Source organism: Mytilus galloprovincialis, chromosome 6 (genome assembly GCF_965363235.1).
Source record: "Mytilus galloprovincialis chromosome 6, xbMytGall1.hap1.1, whole genome shotgun sequence".
Taxonomy (NCBI): Eukaryota; Metazoa; Mollusca; class Bivalvia; order Mytilida; family Mytilidae; genus Mytilus; species Mytilus galloprovincialis.
In genome coordinates, this window is record NC_134843.1 from 65,594,167 (window position 1) to 65,617,040 (window position 22,874).

A 22,874-nucleotide genomic window follows, 5' to 3' on the forward strand; every position below is an offset into this window, starting at 1 on the left:
TCAAGAATTTCCACATTTCTGAAATATCTTGAATAAGTTTCTAAATAAACAACGGAAAAAGGGTCGAAAGATGCCAGAGGGACAAGTCAAACTCAAAGATCGAAAATAAACTGACAACGCACCCGTCATGTTGCCCCGTTTGTTAGTCTAATTCGGTAGGTCACATTCGTGAAAAGGGAAGGGGATTGTAGTTACGACATAAGGAACATATCTGTTATCATCTGTGAAACAATATAACATAATGGTCCAACAACTCGTGATGGCGTCCGTTCAATTTGTTGTTTTAAAATTTTTGCGAGGAAATGAGTTAAACTGCAACTCTTGGTTTAATAGTCTTCTTCTGAGCAGCAACCCTCTATCAAAGAAATTATTATAGGAAATACAACCCCCGGAATATCGTCTCAATTGGGAGATATATACTCCGTATGCAGACGTTGCTAGAATGTTGCTGTAAAGAAATAAGAGTTCAACATTGTGAAGCTGAAATTATCTCTTTTGTCGTAAAGTTATGTTTTCAACCGACCCTTATTGTCAATTTCTCTATATAAGTAAAGAAATGACTTTATCGTATCTGTTGTATCCTTTATATACAATTCGATGAGATAGATGCGTTCAACATAGTCACCAAATTTTGACTTATAAAGTGAGAGAACATCATCTATATAGCGAAAAGTAAGGTTAAAGGATACTGCTAACTTCTTATCTTTCTTCCTGAAATAATTTCTCCAGCAGGCACCTGATTGTAGTCATGACTTAAACAAGAGTGCACACGCTGAAATGTCTCGCCTTCTTTACTAATCATTGATATTAAGTAAAAAGCTTTATTACAACTGTCACATAAACTTAACATTAAAACCAAGATAACTAAGAGATAACTAAACAAAGACCAATGAACCATGGAAATGATGTCAAGGTCAGATGAACCATGCCAGGCAGAAATGGACAGCTAACAATTCGTCAATACAAGAAATACAGTTGAATTATTGCTTATAAATTAAGTAAACAGACCAAAACAGAAACATTAACACTTAGCAATTGACCGTGACAATGAGGTCAAGGTCAAATAAAACCTGCATAACAGACATATAGATAATAAAATATTTCCATACACCAAATATAGTTGACCTAATGCATAACGTATTAAAAAAATAGACCATAACTCAAAAACTTAACTTTGACAACTGAACCATGAAAATGAGGTTAAGGTCAGATGACACCTGTCCGCTAGACATGTACACCTTACAATCATTCCATACACCAAATATAGTAGACCTATTGCATACAGTATAAGGAAAACAGACCAAAACACAAAAACTTAACTATAACCACTGAACCATGAAAATGAGGTCAAGGTCAGATGACACCTGCCAGTTAGACATGTACACCTTCCAGTCCTTCAAAACACCAAATATACTAGAGCTATTGCTTATAGTATCTGAGATATGGACCTGACCACCAAAACTTAACCTTGTTCACTGATCCATGAAATGGGGTCGAGGTCAAGTGAAAACTGTCTGACGGGTATGAGGACCTTACAAGTTACGCATATACCAAATTTTGTTATCCTATCACTTATTATAAGAGAGAATTTAACATTACACAAAATCTTAACTTTTTTTTCAAGTAGTTACTGAACCATGAAAATGAGGTCAAGGACATTGGACATGTGACTGACGGAAACTTCGTAACATGAGGCACACAAATACAAAGTATGAAGCATCCAGGTCGTCCACCTTCTAAAATATAAAGCTTTTAAGAGATGAGCTAACACCACCGCCGCCGCCGCCGCCGGAACACTATCCCGAGTCGAGCTTTCTGCGACAAAAGTCGCAGGCTCGACAAAAGAACTATTCGAACTTACTGTTAAATTAATGCAAGTATATAACAAAATGGTTTCTCTTTGTTTCCTTACATGAAGCAAGCCTAATGTTAAGTTAAACAAATAAATCGTTGTTGGAATTGCGAATTATCCTAGAAAAAATACGTTTAATTTGAGCTGATATATGGCGTTAAATAGATGGTTCGTTATAATGAGTACTCTTCATAAAGTAATTTCTAGATCGTTCGAAAATATTGCATTCAAAAACAAACAATTTACTTACACTCGCGATTAATTTAGGACTGTATTAAAAGATTATTGATAGCGGCATCTAGAATGTAGCTATTTATAGTTACTGGCTTGACAAAATGTGAAAACAATGTTGGCGGGATTTAAAATGTTTGTACTGCACCCCCCCCCCCCCTCACCAAATGTGTAGCCGTTTTACATAAAAGAATCCAGTCACAGGAATGGACTTAATTTCCACGTAAGATGCTTTTTTAGGGACAAAGAAAACCTCACTTCATAAGTAATGATCTATTTGATGAGTGGTGTAACTAATTACTTTGCACAATCTAACACGTAAACAATCTGTAAGGAAAATCGTCGCCTTTTTATAATACACTAGAACACACCCGCAAAATCGCGGGCATTCAGAGCGAAGTTTAAAGTATGTAAAGTGTTATTGGAACAATTTTCAAGTTGTAAAATATTGAATGACTGGAGAATTCAGCAAAAATATCATAAGTCATAGCTATAGGTTAATGGGGACAGGAAAATGCTTTTTTTTTTATCCCTCCTCCTTTATTTCCAATATTCCCATTTTTTGGTATTCTATCAATTTCAATATGAACATACATTTAGTATGTTATGAACATTCAAATAAGGAGCCTGTAATTCAGTGGTTGTTGTTTGTTTGTGTGTTACATATTTGTTTTTCGTTAATTTTTTTTGTACATAAATAAGACCGCTAGTTTTCTGGTTTGAATTGTTTTACATTGTCAGTTCGGGGCCTTTTAAAGCTGAGTATGCGGTATGGGCTTTGCTCGTTGTTGAAGGTCGTACGGTAACCAATAATTGTTAATATCTGTGTCATATTGGTCTCTTGTGGAGAGTTGTCTCAACAGGGCAATCATACCATATCTTCTTTTTTTTATAATCAATGAATTTTGTAAAAGATTTAATGACTAGAGAATTTCAGAAAAGGTATCAAAAGTTCACATGAATATTTTTAGCGCTTATCTGTTTATTATGAACATTCATTACTATATAAATATAGTGCATTTACTTTCAATTCTAAGTTTACTAATCGATCCATAGTGATCATTCATATAGTATACAGACCCGCTCTATTTAATAAACTCTGTGACTGCCGTGGATAGGAAACTTGAAAATGAAAGCAGATAGAATTCTGAAAATACACTTTAAACCGGTAGTCTAATCCGACTTAAAATTTCGTCCAATGACGGGACAATATCCGGATGCCTTTTTTCTCGTTTTTCTCCAAAAATAACTCAATCTGAATAATCATATGAATGGATGACAAATTGCACTATGCACTGTACCTATAGGACACAGAGGCGTGTTGATCAATTAATTGTGGAAAGAAGAGAAGCGACACCCAAAATGAGGTCTTCTCGTTTAAAAGTATAGATTCTGACTTTAAACCGACATACTGATCTTTTTCCTCAGTTTTTAGTAGGTTGTTGCTAGCAAGAAACACGGAATGGTTAAGTTTGAAACTTCAATGGCGCCATCGTGATTTGGTGAACCCTCACAGAGGATTTTTCACCGATTATCGAAATCTTTTCTATCGGTCATACGCACAATCTGTCTTCTCTTTCTCAAGACATCCCTGGATGTTACTGATGCATCCGCAGTTTTCACAACAGGTGCCAGAAGTAGAACAGTAACTCCACTCGCGAACAACCTTATTCATTACGATTTTGGCATCGAAGTGTTCAATTTTATAAAATTGAGAATGGAAATGAGGAATGTGATAAAAAAAAAACCCACCATAGAACAGACAACAGCAGAAGGTCATTAATAGGTCTTCAATACAGCGAGAAATTCCAACTACCGGAGGCGTCCTTTAGCTGGCTCTTGAACAAATATGTATACTTGATGTCTTCTTTGTAGTGTATTGTAAGTATGGTAAATTTTCTGAATTTCATTCTGCATAATTGTTGATTTTCTAAATTTTTTCATTTTCCTTGGTTTCTTATTCAACATTGTTTTGACAAAGACTTTTTTATGAATTGTTAAACATTTACTTCGTCCTTTTTAGATCGAATCCGTTGTTGTATTGAGTCATGTTATATGCACATTTCTCTATTTATAGATAGAACATGCATAACATTGATGTCGTCATCACCTTGTTTTATAGATTGAACGTCTACAAATTAATAATCCTCAAACGTTTCAATTATACTAGGCTAATAAATTTGTCATGCTTTCTCAATACTAGTTGGTTTATAATTTGTTTGGGTCACAAATACAGCTGTGATAAGGACAAATTCTAAATTGGAAAAAGTATTATTTAAAGCGAATGCAAATGTATAATACAGAACACTGAACTACGTTTTGCCTCTTAAATTCAGCTTTCAAGTTGACATGCATAACTAGAAATATTAAAAATAATTATCAAATATTTATAAACATGGTAAATTACTCAAACATAGCTAAAATATTTGTTAAATTGTGTAAAATCATGTAAATTGTGTTAAATTGTTAAAAGATAGCAAAAAAAACGAAGGACATTAAAACTCATCAACGGAAAATAAAGTGACAACGCCATGGCCAACAAGGAAAAACAACCATCAGACAACCAATAGTACACGAAACAAAACATAGAGAACTAGACTCAGCAACAAGAACCCCAACAAAAACGTGTGATCTCAGGTGCTCCGAAAAGGTAAACAGATCCTGCTCCACATGTGGTACCCGTCGTTTTGCAAAGTCTAATTCAGTACGTCACATTCAGGGAAGAGGGGCCGTGATTGTTGTTACGACATGTGAAACAGATCCGCTATCATCTATAAAATGGATATTCCATAACGGACAACAAACTTGCTGCAATCTTTTTAGTTCGCCAGAAGACCTGAAAGTATGATTCATTTAGTTCCTGGAACAGACCATGCATCATTGATCATCTCTTTGTAAGTTAATTTAGACCGTATTTGCATGTTGATTTGCTATTATTGGTACAAAAATGATGTCAAAGAACCCCAATTTGAAAATAACAATTGTATTACACCCTTATTGCCCTTCTAAAAATATTATAATAGTTGTAAACTTAAACTTAGTAGAAAATGATGTTTTGCAGGAAAGGTCTTCAAAATATTTGCAATTCTTTATTATTAATCAGATTTGATTAATATTTTAGATATGATTTTATGCTTAATACAGTATAATTGTAAAGCAATGCCTTAATCATATTAATCCCAGTTGCTTTATAATTGGCCTTATAAAGACAGATATGTTCTTGATTTTGACATACATATGAATCTGTTAAGACAATAACAATCAAAACCTAAGAGTAAACAAAGACTTACGAAACCAAAGGACATGTACATATACAGTTATAAATATTAATTAAGAAACAACACGAACTCCCCTCAAAACAATGAAAAACATGGAGTGAAATCAGGTGCTCAGGAAAGGTATGCATTTCTTGCACCGTATACGGCACCCGTCGTGTTATTTCTTTGTTCAGTTCTGTAATGATGTAAGTTTATTATGACTGAGGAAGAATATCAGATATGATCTCTGACACACTTTTATCATAATGGCCAATAAGAAATTAATCAGTTTAACAACCATTACCCATAAAATAAAAATGTAAAAGGTTTCGCATACAAATGGAGAGCAAAAATATAGAACAAAGGACATTCTGGGCGTTTGAATCATATATCTTCAGCAGCTTAAAACACATTTGTGTGTGAACAATTTAGTGCTGACTATAATAATGACAATAGTATTGCGGGTTTGTTTGTTCGGTTGTATTTTTGGGGGGGGGGGATAGGGGATAAGTTAGAGCGAGGTTAGATGGAATAGTTTCCCATAAGATTTAAAAGTTGTATTTTAAAAGAAAAAAAAGTTCGATAGAACACTAAAAAAATACATTATTTTATGAAAGGGCAGACTAGAATATGTCAGATAATAAAGACGAGGTAACCTAGAGAACACTAACAAAACTAAGATTTCTCATCTTTTTCATTTTTAAATTCCAGAATAAATAAATATTTTTGATAAAGAATTACGGGGGAGGAAGTGAACAATGTCTTCTACTTTTCTAGGTTTAAATATTTTTATGAATAGAAATCAAATGTGCCTTAATTATAATTGAAAATAAGGAAATGGAAAAAATACCCAAATAAAATACACTTTCATTTTAATATTGGTAATATCACTAATACTTAAGTTTTGTGTGTCAAACACACCAATTCTGTAATAATGACTCCTTACTAAGATATTTCACTTCATCCATTTTTTTCTGCATTTTATTATATTGTGAATTCTTAGTATTATTATATTGAAATGTAGCCTTCATTTATATTTAAAAACAACTGAATCTAAAGCCCGATAATATATCAAACATTTTTGTTTCAATCTATCCGTGTTCAGGACTTTAACAATCAACGTAAACACGCCTTGAAAGTAAAATGCGTACTCGGCTGTCTGTAATCGAACAGTTTTAGACTCCCTCCTAAAAAAAACCAGCCGGAGTTGGGGTTCAGAGAAGCAAATTAAATACTTAGATCAATATTTTATATTTTCGTGTATGGTATATGACCCCTTCTGTGGCCTGTCAATAACGAAATGTGCAAACTGCAATAGTATCAAAGCAGCACAGACAATGAATAGTAGAGATGTAATTTTGTACATATATCAAGGGGAAACTTCTTGCAAAGCATTATTATTATTAGTTCATTATTGTATTAAGTGGAAAAAGAGAATTTGGTGAAAATAAAATCACTATTTTTGTAGAAAATTCACAGACCTTTGTACATAGATTTTTGTTATGTTTAGCATGGGATCAACACAAGGGTACATTATCCTTAAAAATCTATTTAAAAGTATTTGAAACTACCGTTTGCTTTGTTAATTGTGCCTTCAATTTCAAAAATTAATATAAAATATCTCGTAGCTTCATACTACTAATTGAGTATAAAGCAAGTATAAAAGTTTAAAAAAGAAATTCTTATATTAAACACCTACATTTAACTTTAAAAGATCATACTGTTTAAAACAATACAAATCTACACGCACACAAAAATACCTAATTTTCAACTGGTTATCAACCCGAATCGCTATAAGAACATATATAAGCTCACCGGTGTCGAGGGGTCGTGTGAGGTTCATGTATTGTCTTGGAGTCCGCAATTACAAAAATATCTTTTCTGAAATTACTTGACAAAATGTTACCAAATGATTTTCAAGAATGAATCTAGGAAAAACAATATTCATCAACAAACATGACCACTGTCTGTTAAAATGTATTCGAGTTTTTAGTAACATCCGATTCCATTGAGTATGTAGGAAAAGGTCATATCTTTGGTTAGCTTGTTTGTTAGCTTAACCGTGAATTTATTATTAGGTAAGGTATACTACCCTCCTTTCGAAGTAACCTGGTCCTACAGACAGAAAGATATGTCATTTGTCGGACTAGTCTACTCTTAAAATAGGGTAGTTTACATAACCTAACAATGACTTTTCTTTTCAGCAAGCAAGATAACCAAAGATATTCCCTTTGTCTACACACTCATTGAAATCGGCTTTAATATTGCAAAAGTTCAAGCAATTACGGAAAAACTTACCGAGTAAAAAAATCAAAAGGCCAATTTCTATCTACCTTGCACATTTCAGAAAATTCAGATCAGATAACGAAACTGGGTCCAGCAACATTTATAAGCAAATTTAAGATTTTGACACTCACAGTTTCCATTCACCGCAAATATTCTCGTTACAACGAATCATTTTAAATACAAAAATACTTGTTGCAGCCTTTTGTTTATCTTTTAATATATGTATACGGATAAAGTTATGAAAGGCAGCAGGGTCACCAGGGTGAGGAATCCATGTCATCTGAAATGAATTCTAAGCATAGATCCAGAAAGCGACAGATAATCATGACATTAAAAACGCTCTCTTCTTTTCGTCTTTTTTCGAACAAATTGACACCTAAAAAGAATTATATAGTATTGTGGAATTTTTAACTTGTGTTCAATTCATTGGTTACACCTTTTACTAGGATAACAATCCTGTCAAGTATGAGCTGGGTAAAATATTTCAGAAAAGAAGATGGAAATGTGAAAGTTTCCGTGCGTCAGGTGCAACAGCATACGAACAGCTAACGTGCCTCGTCAGGGTGGAAGCTAAAAAATCCACGAAAATTTGATTGAAAACCTTTATTCGTTCAGACAAAGTTATTGAGATTTTGTTGAGGATTTAACCATCTACGACAACTAGAATTTATTTTTAGAATTTACAGCTCTTCTATAAATATATGCAAAGCAAACCATTGATCAAATTGCTTACTATGATTTTTGTAAACGACAGGTAAGTAGTCTGTTTACTATATGTATATACTAGAATATGTTTGGACAATAAACATTAACTTTAATTCCTGTCAGTTTGTAATTGTCCAATCGAATCCCAGTATGTATTGAAACCCCGCCTACCTATTGTTTGAAAACATCCAAGCAAACATAGCAAGCAAGTCAATCAAAGTTTTTGTGCATGCTTTTATAGAAGAGCTGTACTATATGATGCAAAGAAGCGTTTAAGTCTTTCGCCAAAAAATACTACCAATTTCTTTTTGTCTTATGTAAACTTCCGTACCATTTCCTTCCATTCATGATCATTAAATTGAACTGTAAAATATTGCTTGGTACCTCCTTTATAAGTCTTATGTAAACATAATTATGACAATAACTATATATTTTCTGAAAATTAGCATTTTTGTGTTACGCTTACAGAAACAGTTGAGAGGATCAACTTTTTAATGGTTTACATATGAACCCATAAGAAACAACATTGAAAAATCTCAACTGTTTTCTTTCATTTTATATGAGTGAAAACGTCAAAAATCATCATTTTCGTCTTTGTTTACATTTTTTCATTGATCACCAGCACCAGTCAGGACCGAATCACCAGCACAAAACGTTCTCTCGCAGGACAACCATACCCACCGTGTTCTAGTCACACACAGACTGTAAAATGCTAGATGTAAACATTTACTTTATGTTTACTGTTTCCTTCTAAATTACTCAAAGATAAAATGTTGATAACTTGGTACTCTAGAAAGCGTTTTCGTCTACATAAGACTCAGCAATGACACTATAATCAGACAAAATGGATCACCACTCTCTTTGTACAAAAATACAACAGAATTGAAGACTAAATGTTTGAAAGAAACAAACTGTTATGGTTATTCCTTCCTGGTGATAGGAAATCCCTATAGTGTATAGTTCGTAAACAGATTTTTTTTATGAACATATCGATGATATTTAAAGTCAATATAAGCGTGCTGAATGCTAGAAAGGTTATAAACTCAGAGGAGATCCTTGTTGCAACGAAGAAACTAATGAAAATGGTCCTTTAATATTTTTTGATAAACAATATTCTATAATTGACAGTTGCTTATGTGAAGAGAAACATCTAAAGGTCTGGATAACCTTTGATAACATAAGGTAGTGGACATTCTGGTTGACTACAACATTTTCCCGCTGATGCTGGGTTCCAGTGACAAACGTCAGGAAGATCCCATTTGGGACATCTGAAATTGAATAAAAGTTGTTTATATATCTGTTAATATTTTGTGTTCTACTCATATATCTGAACAAATTACATTTGTTTTAAATATCAAGTTTTCTAAGTAAGAAATTATCTATTCTATTAAAATTGTTTTGCAGAGTTAAAGTGACACATAAAAGCTAAGTTTCTCTCTACAATTTCCAAAAGGTGATTAATCCTGAAGTTTCAGCATTCCATAGGGAACAACTTTTGTCTATTTTTTCTTTCTTATTGTTGAACACATATCTCCGAACTTGAGATAAAAGATACAACAAAGACATTTAAGTCTGTGTCATATATTGCCATACATGTACAAAAATGACAATCAGGGTCAGTTCGCGAGAGAGAGAAAATAGACGCCAAAATATTCGAGCCTAACTATTGCTAACTATTGCTAACTTTATGTGCAGCAACATTCAAGAAGTGCATGTATATGGAGTCTATCAATGATATTGGATACCTTATTCCAGAGCTTGCATTTTCTATAATGATTTCCTAGATAGAGGATTGTTTATAATATACAGTGAAGCTAAACTCTCAATAATTTCAATTCCAATTGATATCATCCCTTCACTGATTTAAACTGAGGATAGTAGAAGTGCTTTAGACCAACACAACTTTCAAATTACTGTCGACCCTGTTTTTAGCGACCACTTACGGGAGAGCAAAAAAGTGGTCTATAAAACAGGTGGTCTTATAATACAGCTCCAATTTATATGAAATGCAATACAGAGGGATCAAATTTTTGCTAAATAAAGTTGGTTTTTTTAAGCAGACATGACTGTTTCCATTTTTTTAAGCATATTGGTTATTAACAATTCTTTTCCTTAATGTTATAATCGGCTCTGTAGTCGTTTTTCCCTACTAGCATAATCATTGACAAAACTTTCTTAAATTATTAAGATACTAAAAATCTAACTCCCGCAGGCAAAGTTGATCTTATATTCTTGAGGTTCTTATTGCATATAACTTTTCACTAGCTCTATAAATATGGTTTAACTTTTAAATATTTGGCTTAAAGCATTCCTGGTTGTTAAAAATCAAGAATACCACAGAAAAATGAAGAAACAAAAGCAAGTGCTCTGGGTACTGTCTTCTGATTATAAAAAAGTTTTTGTTCAAGTTCCCCACAATTCTATCAAAGTCCAACAAAGTTGATTAAAAACTCTAGTCTGTATCGTTATGTTTACTGCTTAAAAGAATAACAAAGCTAGCCCATTTATAAGTGGAAAAATTGTTGCAGCATTGACAAAAAGTAATTCAAATAAAAGTATTATATTTACAAGGCACATCCAAGGCAAAAAGAATTAAGAAAAGACAATGTCCTCTAATAAAGCTATCCTTTCTTGAAGAGATAGAAAGATAAAATATCAAGCAATGTATAAGTTACAGACAACGAAGGCCAGGACAGCATAAGTTTATAAATATGAGCTTAACGATTAATGCATAAACATAAAACAAAAAATCTTTTTTGTATGCCCCACCTACGGTAGTAGAGGGGCATTGTGTTTTCTGGTCTGTGCGTCCTTCCGTCTGTCCGTACGTCCGTCCGTCTGTTCGTCCCATTTCATGTTAAAGTTTTTGGTCAAGGTAGTTTTTGAAGAAGCGAAAGTCCAATCAACTTGAAACTTAGTACACATGTTCCTTATGATATGATCTTTCTTTTTTAAAAACAAAATTAACCTTTTGACCGCATTTTCATGGTCCACTGAACATAGAAATTAAAAGTGTGAGTTTCAGGTTAAAGTTTTTGGTCACGGTACTTTTCGATGAAGCTAAAGTCCAATCAACTTGAAACTTAGTACAAATGTTCCCTTTTGGTTGATCTTTTTACTTTTTAAGGCCAAATTAGATTTTTTACCCAATTTCACAGTCCATTGAACATGGAAAATGATAATGCGAGTGGGGCATCCGTGTACTTTGGACACATTCTTGTTTTAAGCAAGGATCGATTTAACTACTGATATGTGGTATAGGAACTTATTTCCTTTTAAAATAAGTAACAAATACAACCAAACTGCCTTTACAACTAAGGAACAGTGGTGTCCCTTCATTTTTTGAATAACTGCTGTAATAATCTCAATTGAATTCAAAGAAATCATTATACTGTTATAATTACACCATGGATATAAAATTTACAGAAATATTTTGCTAAGATCGGTAGATATACTGCACATAATGTGATTACATTAAATTTTTCATTTCAATGAACATATTTGTAGCACAGACTTCTTTGTTATTAAAGATTTTTGTTGTACGTTCCAAAAGTAATCAGACAGGAGTTTAAAATGTTTATCTATCTTTTCAATGACTATAGTTATATGTTTCAAATAACTCAAAAAGAAGTAGGGGTCATTTATATATAATGCATGCCAAACAAATGGATTATCTTTAAATTTTTGAATGATGTAAACGAAATTCTAAAATTGTTTCTTTATAGATATTGGTGGGTGACAAGTTTTAAAGTGCCTTCTCTGGATACCATTTATGTTTCAATGGAACAGTCCTTATTTTGACATCTATAAAAAAAGACGAAAGTCCTGTTCCTTTGTCATTGTTTTAATTATGATCCGCAGTGGTTATAATCATAAGATCCTAATTCGAAATATAAGCTCATATAAGCCATATGGGGGTTTATTCGAGTTTACTTCTATTTCTTGGCAAATACTACTTACTTTTAACTATGATTCACAATGATTGTGGCCATTAAATCCTAATTTGAATTATTTACTGAAAAATAAAGGCCATGGGCCTTATCAAATTTACTCCTTTTTCTTATCAAATTTACTCCTTTTTCTTAGCAAACATTACTTACAGTTCTTTACATTGGTATTGACCAGCCTTGGCATCATTACAGATACAGCTAAACTGACAACCATCAGACCAGGTTTCATCCTGCTTATATTCCTTTCCACCATAATTACATATTGCTGAAAGTAAGGATGTTTAAACTGCAATGTAATAGATTATTTTTACAAATATCATACTGAACCAGTACAATATATACCTTAGGCTTATATACCTTATAAAGTACAGACAACAATTTTAGACAATTTTTCACTTGAATGATGTCACTGATAGATATATGAATATATTAACAAAAAATAAGAATTAGCCAGCAAATATCCTGAAATTTAATTTATTAAATTGATGTTTAGCTGCTACAATTATTGGGCATATATAGTTATATCTAACTTACCAAATTCTTCCTAGCGTGTTGCTTGGGACTTATAATCTGAAACGTTTCAAGGTTAGTAGTTCTCTTCGTGCAATCCAGATTTCTCCACTGGAATAAACTAGTTACCATGATTTAGCAAAAAGTGTGGGAAAGTTGGGTTAAACACTTTCAATCAAACAATTGACACATCGTTTAAAAATGAAAACTCACGTTTACCAACTCCAATCACGTAATGTGGATGACAGCATCGAGCAGATTTCCCTACAAGTTGCCAGTTTGGTGGAAGATTTGGATATATTGGACATCTACAATCAAAAGTTAATTTTATAATTTCATATTTGAAATTTATTCTTATTTTAATTCTTATTTTGCAACATAACAAATATACATAAGACTGTTTTGTTTTATTCACAAGCCACTATGTGTCAAATTAAAAATAAGTGAATATGCAATGAATATAATAAGTGCAACTCATGTTTTGATAATCTTTAAATGTGAATGGCTGATGAATATCTTCACAAACATGAACATATGAAAATGTATGAATATCTCAAACTTGACTAACTATTTACAAGGTTCACAACAAATGTTAAAGGCAAATATTTCTTCCCAAACTTAAATGAAATAAATTGGTGAATGAGTCACAAAATCAAATACATTTACATCTTCAAATGTAAAATCTGCCTTCTGTCAAATGGTTGGGAAACTGTGGTCCCTTACTTTGTAAATATTGCAGTCATACCTCAACTCTAAATAGCTAATCAAGTTTTCATGTAAAAAATACTTACAAAAAAACACAACTGTAGAGACCGTTGACACAGGTACAGTTCTTGTCACAGCCATTCGTCCAATGAGCATTATGTTGGTAAGAAACTCCATTAAATGTACAACCTTTAGCTGTAATACGTTCAAAAGATGTAGTTGTCAAAAATTCTATAAACGTTCTTAATTTTCAAGAATGCCATTTTAGACAAACCATTGATTTCTCCAGAGTATTTGCCAAACAATCAAATTCAAGTAGAACGTACAGCATTAGCTTTTGGTGAAGAAGTAACAGGATTCTTAAGAAATTTTTTTTATGTTCGATACTCTTTTTTTGACTTTTTGCCAGATATTTGGAATCTTTACTGTATACGTATAGGATCAAAAGATCTTTTGGCCACTTACCCTTTATTTTGTGTCATAATTTAGTTACATAATCAGAGTTACAAAAATCCATTTACGAAAATTCTACTATTTAGCTGAAAAACATGAAATCTCTAAAACCTACTCCATAGATTTTTCTAAAAAAAACAATATGTAGTTGACACATACATTTTTGTTTTACTGATAGAAAATAATCATATGGTCACCGACTTCATTGTTTTGTCTAACAACCAATGTGTTACCTTGTTAGTAGTGAACACCTTCAAAATGCAACGTTTTTCGGCCTGTATGCGATGACATTTCGATAATTTCGACGTTTAGTAGGTTAATTAAGGAACACAACTGTAAATGTTGTATACTGTAAAAACGAAGTCGGTGACCTTATTATTATCTTTATTTTGCATCATTACAACGCAAATTTATGAATCAACAACATATAGATTTTTAAGAAAACATATAGATTTTTAAGAAAACATATAGATTTTTAAGAAAAATAGATTTTTAAGAAAAATCTATAGGAAGTTTTTAATAGCTTTGATGATTTTAAGACAAACTTAAAAAGGTTTTTCGCCAATCAAGTGTGCCTTTTATTCAAACTTTCTCCCATTTTGAAAGAATTCAATCAGTTATATTTCAAATAATATATGAGATAAATGCGTTATTTTTCGATTTTCAGTTGTAGTTGAACGAGCCAAAGTTATGTGCAAAACTTTACTGAAATCTGTGACAAAACTCATTTATTGTAACATAAAAAAAAATATTATGTAATATGTATCTAAAAGACACATCATTTTCATTTGATTGCTATCTCAAAGACAACTGATTTATATGTAATTGTTATCTAAAAGACACATGATTTATATGTTAAGTGAACGATTCATTGTGTAATTGTTATAAAAAAAAAAGTAAAATCACAAAAATACTGAACTCAGAGGATAATCAATTTGGAAAGTCCATAGTCACATGGCAAAATCAAAAAACAAAACGCATCAAAAACGAATGGACAAGAACTGTCATATTCCTGACTTGGTACAGGCATTTTCAAATGTAGAAAATGGTGGATTAAACCTGGTTCTATAGCGCTAACCCTCTCACTTTTATAAAAGAGACATGATATATATGATCTTATATGTTAATTGAAGGATTCGTTATGTAATTGATATCTAAAAGACACATGACTTATATGTTAAGTGAAGGATTCGTTATGTAATTATCTAAAAGACACATGATATATATTTTAAGTAAAGGATTCATTATGTAATTGTTATATAAAAGAGACATGATATATATGTTACACTCAGAAACGTGACCTTCCCCCCAAACGTGTCCGATTCCCCCAAACTTGTCAACATTGACGTCAATGAACTGCAAAACATGTCTAGTATAAACATCGCCAAAGCGTGTGATTTGTATAAACGCCCAAACGTGTCCATTTCCCAACAAACCCCACCAAACGAGCCCAAATCAAAAAATGTGTCCATATCAAGCGTTATTTGGTTATTGCTATTCCATTAATGTATACTAATTTTACCATTTCATTAAAAATATAGATAAGGTACTTTTTAAAACCAGCCGAAAAAAACTGGGTAAAAGTGGGGGCGTCATTTCGGCTATGTCGTATGTAAATTGTAAGCAAACATGTTTAGTTAAATTGTACAGTGAACGAATGAATGTGTCCCTTTCTCTGCACGTTAAAATTTGTATGTTCTCTCTAAATATTGTGAAATATCGGCAACTGGACGATCAACAGTCTAAAGTAAATTTATACAGTACAAATTTAAAAAAAAATAAAAGCTTGTAACCTATGTTCTCTCGCATGAAATACTTACAACTGGTAAATACGCAGTCATCAGTTTAAAGACAATTTAAACAGTTTATAACAGTAAAATCATTAAAGCATGTATGTTCTCTTAATATGCATGAAATACTTGCAACTGGAAATACGTTATCAACAGTCTAAAGTTAATTTATACAGCAAATGTAAAACTATTTCGCTCTAAATATGCATAGAGAACTTGCAACTTGACAATACGCTATCAGCAGTCTAAAAAGTGAATTTATACAGTACAAATTAAATTTGCAATTACGGTAACCACTAATAACTGGCGTTGATCACAAAACATTTATATAAATAAAAAGAATCTATAAAACCAATGAATGAAATATTTGACACTGGACGTTATGGCTCTTGATCGTGTGTCTTTAGTGATCTGGAAACCTTTAATTTATATATATAAAAAAAAACGGATAACCAGTTTATGATTTGATGAATTTTTGAAATAAACACAAATTCAGATGGAGAACTACAGTCAAACCTGATTAAACCGGACCCTGAATAAACCGGCTTCCTGTACATTCCTGCCGAAAATGAAAGTCCCATTTTTCTTATTGAAGTCTTTAAAAAATGATAAAATACCCTTAGTAAACCGGACCCTGTGTATTCCGAATTCCGGTCTAATTATGAAGTCCCAATGCTCTTAATTACATTAATTATTACCTGTCAAAACCAGTTTGTCTAATTAATTTCACTGATCGATATGCAATCAAAACATAATTGTTTATACAATATGACTTTTCAGGATAATCAATTAGTCAGGTGTTAAACTGTGAAGTGAACTTACAATCATACAGTAGTGAGCTGTATTATTTATTGAAACATTATAAACGTGTCAATTAAACGACAAGACACACCGAATATATCTCGGATTTAACTTACGTTTTGTAACTTGGATAAACAAATTTAAATCGCAGCATAAGAAATTTACAACGTGATTTCGAAACCCTGGGTTCCCTGCTGTGAACCCCTAAACAAATGACCTTGATAATGAAAAACACCCGGATGACAACAATCAATGGGTATAGTACACTGTACGACAACGTTTCAAAAGTAATGAAATTACGTTTGATAATATTCTGGCTTTTTGATCGGCCATCCCAACATTTCTAATAAATGATCATGGAAGTAAATCGAAACTCTCGTCTCACAATCCTAACAACACGAGCATTAGGATGCAAATGTAAACAATGGAAAACGAAGTAAAAGTATTTTAATTTATCAGATATTCTTTAACATCAAAGAGAACTTTTATATGCAAACTATCGGACGTCATAAGTCATTAACTTCCGGTCGATACGGAAACCTGAATAAACCGACTGACTGTCCAAACCGGCCCTTTTTCATAGTCCCATAGCCGGCCGGTTTATACAAGTTTTACTGTATTAACAAAAAGTTTTAACAAATGCTGCTTATCGCCCGCCAGGCAATATTCGGATAGATATAAAAATCATCATCGGAGTTTATAAGTACAAAATAATTTACAAGGTCACCAATTAATTAAACTCTATAATTAGGTGCAGGTTCGCTCTAAATGAGTTTGAAATACTTGCAACTGAACAATAAGCAATTTCAGTCAAAAATTTATTTAACAATTACAGATTACATTTTGAATTATGATATTCATTAAAAACCTACATTTAATCAACTAAAGCTAATAAATGAAAACGTTGTCACCTGTGTCCCTATCATAAAATTGTAGTAAACATTATCAGCGATTTTATTTAGGAGATACATGTATTAACGCTAAAAGACATGAGACGTTCTGGCGTTAAATATTGGACACGTTTTGTCGAATAACATTTATCGGACACGTTTGGGGGTTATGAATTCGGACACATTTGGGGAATATTGTACATTTTGGACACGTTTAGGGAGAGAAGAAACGTTTGGGGGTATCGGACACGTTTGGGGGGAAGGACACGTTTGGGAGTGTTACATATATATAGAGAGAGAGCCTAGGTGGTCGTGTGGTCTAGCGGGACGGCTGCAGTGCAGGCGTATTAGTGTCACGATATCACAGTAGCATGGGTTCGAAATCTGGCGAGGGAAGAACCAAAAATTTGCGAAAGCAAATATACAGATCTAACATTGTTGGGTTGATGTTTAGACGAGGTGTATATATATATATATATATATATATATATATATATATATATATATATATATATATATATATATATATATATATATATATATATAATGTCTAAGAATATAACTAAAACACACTAATTGATACAATAAAGTTCTATGTGATGTTAAATAGAAATACGCAATATTTCGCTAAACAAATTAGCTTCATCAGGCGTGTGCATCTCTCAAGGTGAAATCGGATGCATGACAGAAAAATATTTTTGTAGCTTAATCTATACAAGATTTGAGGGATGGGTGTAACATATTAATTCGGTCATAAAATATGTTTGTAGCTACAACTACATGAAGTTGGAATAAAAGTTTAACACATTTATAGATGTTCGATTAATTGTATGAATTTTTATAAATTAATTTGTATGATTTCAAGATAACTATGGTTTTGATTTGCTTTGAAATCTTTTTTCGTCTCTCTCATTGAGTCCATCAGGTTCAAGAGTTCGTAACTGGTGCATCCAAAATCTCTCTCTTTTTTGTCTTCCTTGTGTATCCCAATTTTGATTTTTCTCAATGATTTGAAATGTGATGTTTTCAAAATCATGTCCTGCTCTTAAAAGGTGTCTTGTAATTGGGCAGTTCCTTTCTTTTGTATAAAATGACCGATGGTTATTTAGTCGGATGTTAAATGGGGTTTCTGTTTCACCAACATATTGTAATTTGCAAGTTCCACACGTTAGAACATAAATGCAATTTTGAGTTTTGCAATTTGATGTTATAAATATGTTGTAATTTTTCTTTGTGACTGTGCTGATGAACTGGGTTTCTATATTGGCGACTTTGCAGCACTTACAATTGCCCCTTCCGCATTGTTTATAACCTCCGATTGTTGATAATTCCCGTTTAGATACTTTGGATGATACTAGAATATCTTTGAGGTTTTTTGGTCTGCGGTAAGCCATAACGGAAGGTGATGGAAAAATCTCGCTTAAGGAAGATAATTTTCAATAAGACGCCAGTGTTTGTGGACAATTGATGAAATATTTAACATCAAACGGGATTTTATTTGTCTATATTTTATATATATATATATATATATGTTAAGTGAAGGATTCATTATGTAATTGTTATCTAAAAGAGACATGATATATATATTTAGTGAAATATTCATTATGTAATTGTTATCAAAAAGACACATGAGAGATATGTTATGTGAAGGATTCATTATGTAATTGTTAACTAAAAGACACATGATATATATGTTAAGTGAAGGATTAATTATGTAATTGTTAACTAAAAGACACATGATAAATATGTGAAGTGAAGGATTCATTATGTAATTGTTAACTAAAAGACACATGATATATATGTTAAGTGAAGGATTCATTATGAAATGGTTAACTAAAAGACACATGATATATATGTTAAGTGAAGGATTCATTATGTCATTGTTTACTAAAAGACACATGATAAATATGTGATGTGAAGGATTCATTATGTAATTGTTTACTGAAAGACACATGATATATATGTGAAGTGAAGGATTCACTATGTAATTGTTATACAAAAGACACATGCTATATATGTTAAGTGAAGGATTCATTATGTCATTGTTTACAAAAAGACACATGCTATATATGTGAAGTGAAGGGTTCACTTTGTAATTGTTATACAAAAGACACATGCTATATATGTTAAGTGAAGGATTCATTTTGTAATTGTTATATAAAAGACACTTGATTTATATGTTAAGTAAATAATTCATCATGCTATTGTTATATAATCAATACATGATATATATGTTTAGTAAAGGATTCATAATGTAATTGTTATATAAAAAGAGACATGATTGATATGTTTGGTGAAGGATTCATTATTTAACTCAAAATGAAAGTGTACATATTTTTTTTTAATCTTAATGTTAAAGAAAGTTGATGACGCATAGGGAAAATGTCAAATGTGTTGTTAAATTTACAATTGAAAATTAACTTACGTGTTGGTGTTGTTCTTATATGTCCTGCAATAATAAACACAGAGAGATAATTTAATATTGTCTAAACTTGATATTAAAAGTAAATCAATCTCTTTGATTATCAATTCATATTATGAGTACTAAATGCATATTATTGACATTTGTTTATATAGTTTGTTATGTTCAAAACCAATTGACATGTTTCTCAATTAACTGCTTTTATACTCATTTATCAATTTTCCTTTATCTTTCTTTATTAATTTTACAATAACTATCCAATAGTTCATATTTTACACGTATGCATGTGAAGCTTGAATGTTGAGAACGAGAGTTAAATTTCATAACAAAAGAGATCGTAAATGTATATTAAAACATAAAAAGAGTTGAATTTTACGATCACATATAATAATACTTTAATAGCATATTAAATCTGGTATAACAATTTGAAGATAACATTTACATATAAATTGAATTAATGCGAGTATCGATTGGACCGAAAGAATGTAATGTTTAAAGGTTAATCTGATTAAAGAAAATTGATATAAAAACTAAAAATAGTTATCTAGGTTTACTAATGATTTTTACTATAAACAATAAACATTGCTTAACAAAGATTTATAAAAATCATTTTGTTATACAGCTTTATTTAAACCTTACCAAAGAGGTAGTGTTTGTTATATAATGGTTTTTATGGAAATGCACGATAAGTGAGTGTTTAATTTACATATCCGTTATTGAACTTCGTTAGTCTGAATAAAAGTTACAGAATCCTAGATTGAAGTGTGAGTTTTGTTATTACTAAAAGCCTGAAGAAACCGGCTTTTACAAAATCTTTATCAAAAGGATAAAAAAAATGTTTAATCTCTCCTTCTTCTTTGTCGGCTGACCCAAATCAGGAACCGCTAGTCTTTGTAAACCTTTCAGAGTAAAGTGTAGCGTCCATTTCTTTAGACTTTTGCAAACTATTGTTCAGAGACTAGTTCATTATAGCATCCGTGTACGGGAGTTTTTTCGCTGCGTTAGAGAAAGATAAAGAGTATGCTTATTGTCTTAATTGAGTCACGAGTGTTATGTTATGTTTAACACATTCACTGTTTCCATTCTCAATTATATTATTTAGATTTTATGCTTTTTTGGCATCTGTTAATCATGTTAATACAAACTATATATTAAATCATAAGATTTTGCATGATTGCCAAGAGAAAACTGTCCACCTGAGTTCAAATGAAATGGTTATAAACAATTATGGTCAAACATACGACCTTCAACAGTAAGAAAAACAAATACTGTACTTTACTTGGTATTATCTGCTTTAAAAGATCCAGATCTTTGATATGTGAAACATTTAAATTCAGTTAATAACGGTTTAAATTATAACAAAACATTTTACAAACACAAATATGGCAGACAATATCCAAGCACAATAATTTGATTCTTAAATTGTGCATACTTTAAAGTAAAACAAACAATCATCAGCTAATGGGCGCCCTCAGAATTTATCAAAAACAATCAAATCTTGACGAAACGAATCTTTTTTGAATAAACATATTATAACCTAAATCAAAAATTGTGTTCGAAATTTAGAGCATTCCTTTGGTATGACCATTGTGCATCAAAATGATTGAAATTGGTTAAGGCAGTGGTTTTCTTTGATTTTTCTAACAACAAGGAAGAACTGACAGACATGTTTCTGGAATTTATATCTTATTAGATAAACTTAAGTCAAGTTTTTACTGTTAAATTCCATTCCTAATCTACCATAAATCATCACAAACTCACATACAGAATTAATTTGGACTAACAGACAAAACGCTATATTTATAATATAATTAATTCAAGGACAAAATCATGCTTTTATTAGTTTTCATATTTTTCATCAACAAAACCAATAGTTTAACAATATATAAAAACCGGACTCTGTCCAAATTAAAAAAAAACAAGGAAAAGGGATATTCCTTTAAATATATGTCCAAAATGTAGCTACATTCTCGTCCACTTTTCACTAAACGTAACCTCTCGAATTAGATTTATCACAGTGTTTGTACTAACATAAGCAGCTTGGCGGCGCCACATGTCAAACAGTATCTACGTATCCTTCCGGAGCATATAAGATCAATCCAAGCTTTGACCGGGTTCGTGTTTTTCAGTTTTTGGGTTCTTTGTTGTGTTTTTCAATTTTTGGGTTCTTTGTTGTGTTTTTCAGTTTTTGGGTTCTTTGTTGTGTTTTGTGTACTGTTGATTGTTTTCTTCTTCCTTATTCATTACGTTGTCAGTTTATTTTTAACTTATGGGTTTGTATACTAGTATCCCTTTGTTATAGACATGCTGACTGACAGATAGACAAGCTGTTTGGTTACATAACTAGTAAAGGGTAACACCGATTAGTAAGAAAGACCCTTAGTATATATAATGACTACCTGGACACAGGTGACATGTCTTTTGGCAATTGCCTCTTGCCCAAATGTAGTTAGCATCATTTGAACAGATAATGTCTTTCTGGGAGCGACATATTTCTGGATGTTTGTCATGGCATCCCTTTTGAGTGGTTGTAAATAATGAATTACCTGCAAATTAATTAATTAGAATGTTTTAACAGTTATTTTCAAAGTCATGAAAATGAATTATTATACTTTTGAGATGAGATGTTATGTATATATTTAAGAATACTGTTAATTTGCAAGCACAAAATTCATTTTCTGAAAATTTTCTCCTACCCATTATTTGTATGCAGCATGTGCACCGATAATCTGTTTCTGGGAGCTACATATATTTGGTCTTTTGTCATGACATCCTTTTTGAACGGGTGTAAATAATGTTCTTAACAGTTATTTCAAAGTCATGAAAATAAATAATTATACTTTGAGATGAGATGTTATGTATTTATAAAAGAATTAATATTAATTTGCCAAATTTAAGTTCTGAAATATGTCCGTTGTCCATTTTGTGTATGCAGCATATGTATAGAACTTCTTTCTGTGCGCTACATATTTCTCGTTCTTTGTCATGACATTTTTTTTTAATAGTTGGAAATAATGTATAA

At 31.7% G+C, this 22,874-nt stretch overlaps 1 protein-coding gene across 1 annotated transcript in view; it reads right to left on the reverse strand.

Moving 5' to 3' along the window:
- Positions 1–9,404: 9,404 nt before the first annotated feature.
- The window catches only part of LOC143080130 (uncharacterized), a 138,097-nt gene continuing 124,627 nt past the window's right edge, over positions 9,405–22,874 (reverse strand). The window contains exon 75 of the mRNA XM_076255833.1: positions 9,405–9,599. Coding sequence (XP_076111948.1) covers positions 9,482–9,599 — 118 coding nt within the window. The 3' untranslated portion in view covers positions 9,405–9,481. The remainder of the gene's footprint in view (positions 9,600–22,874) is intronic.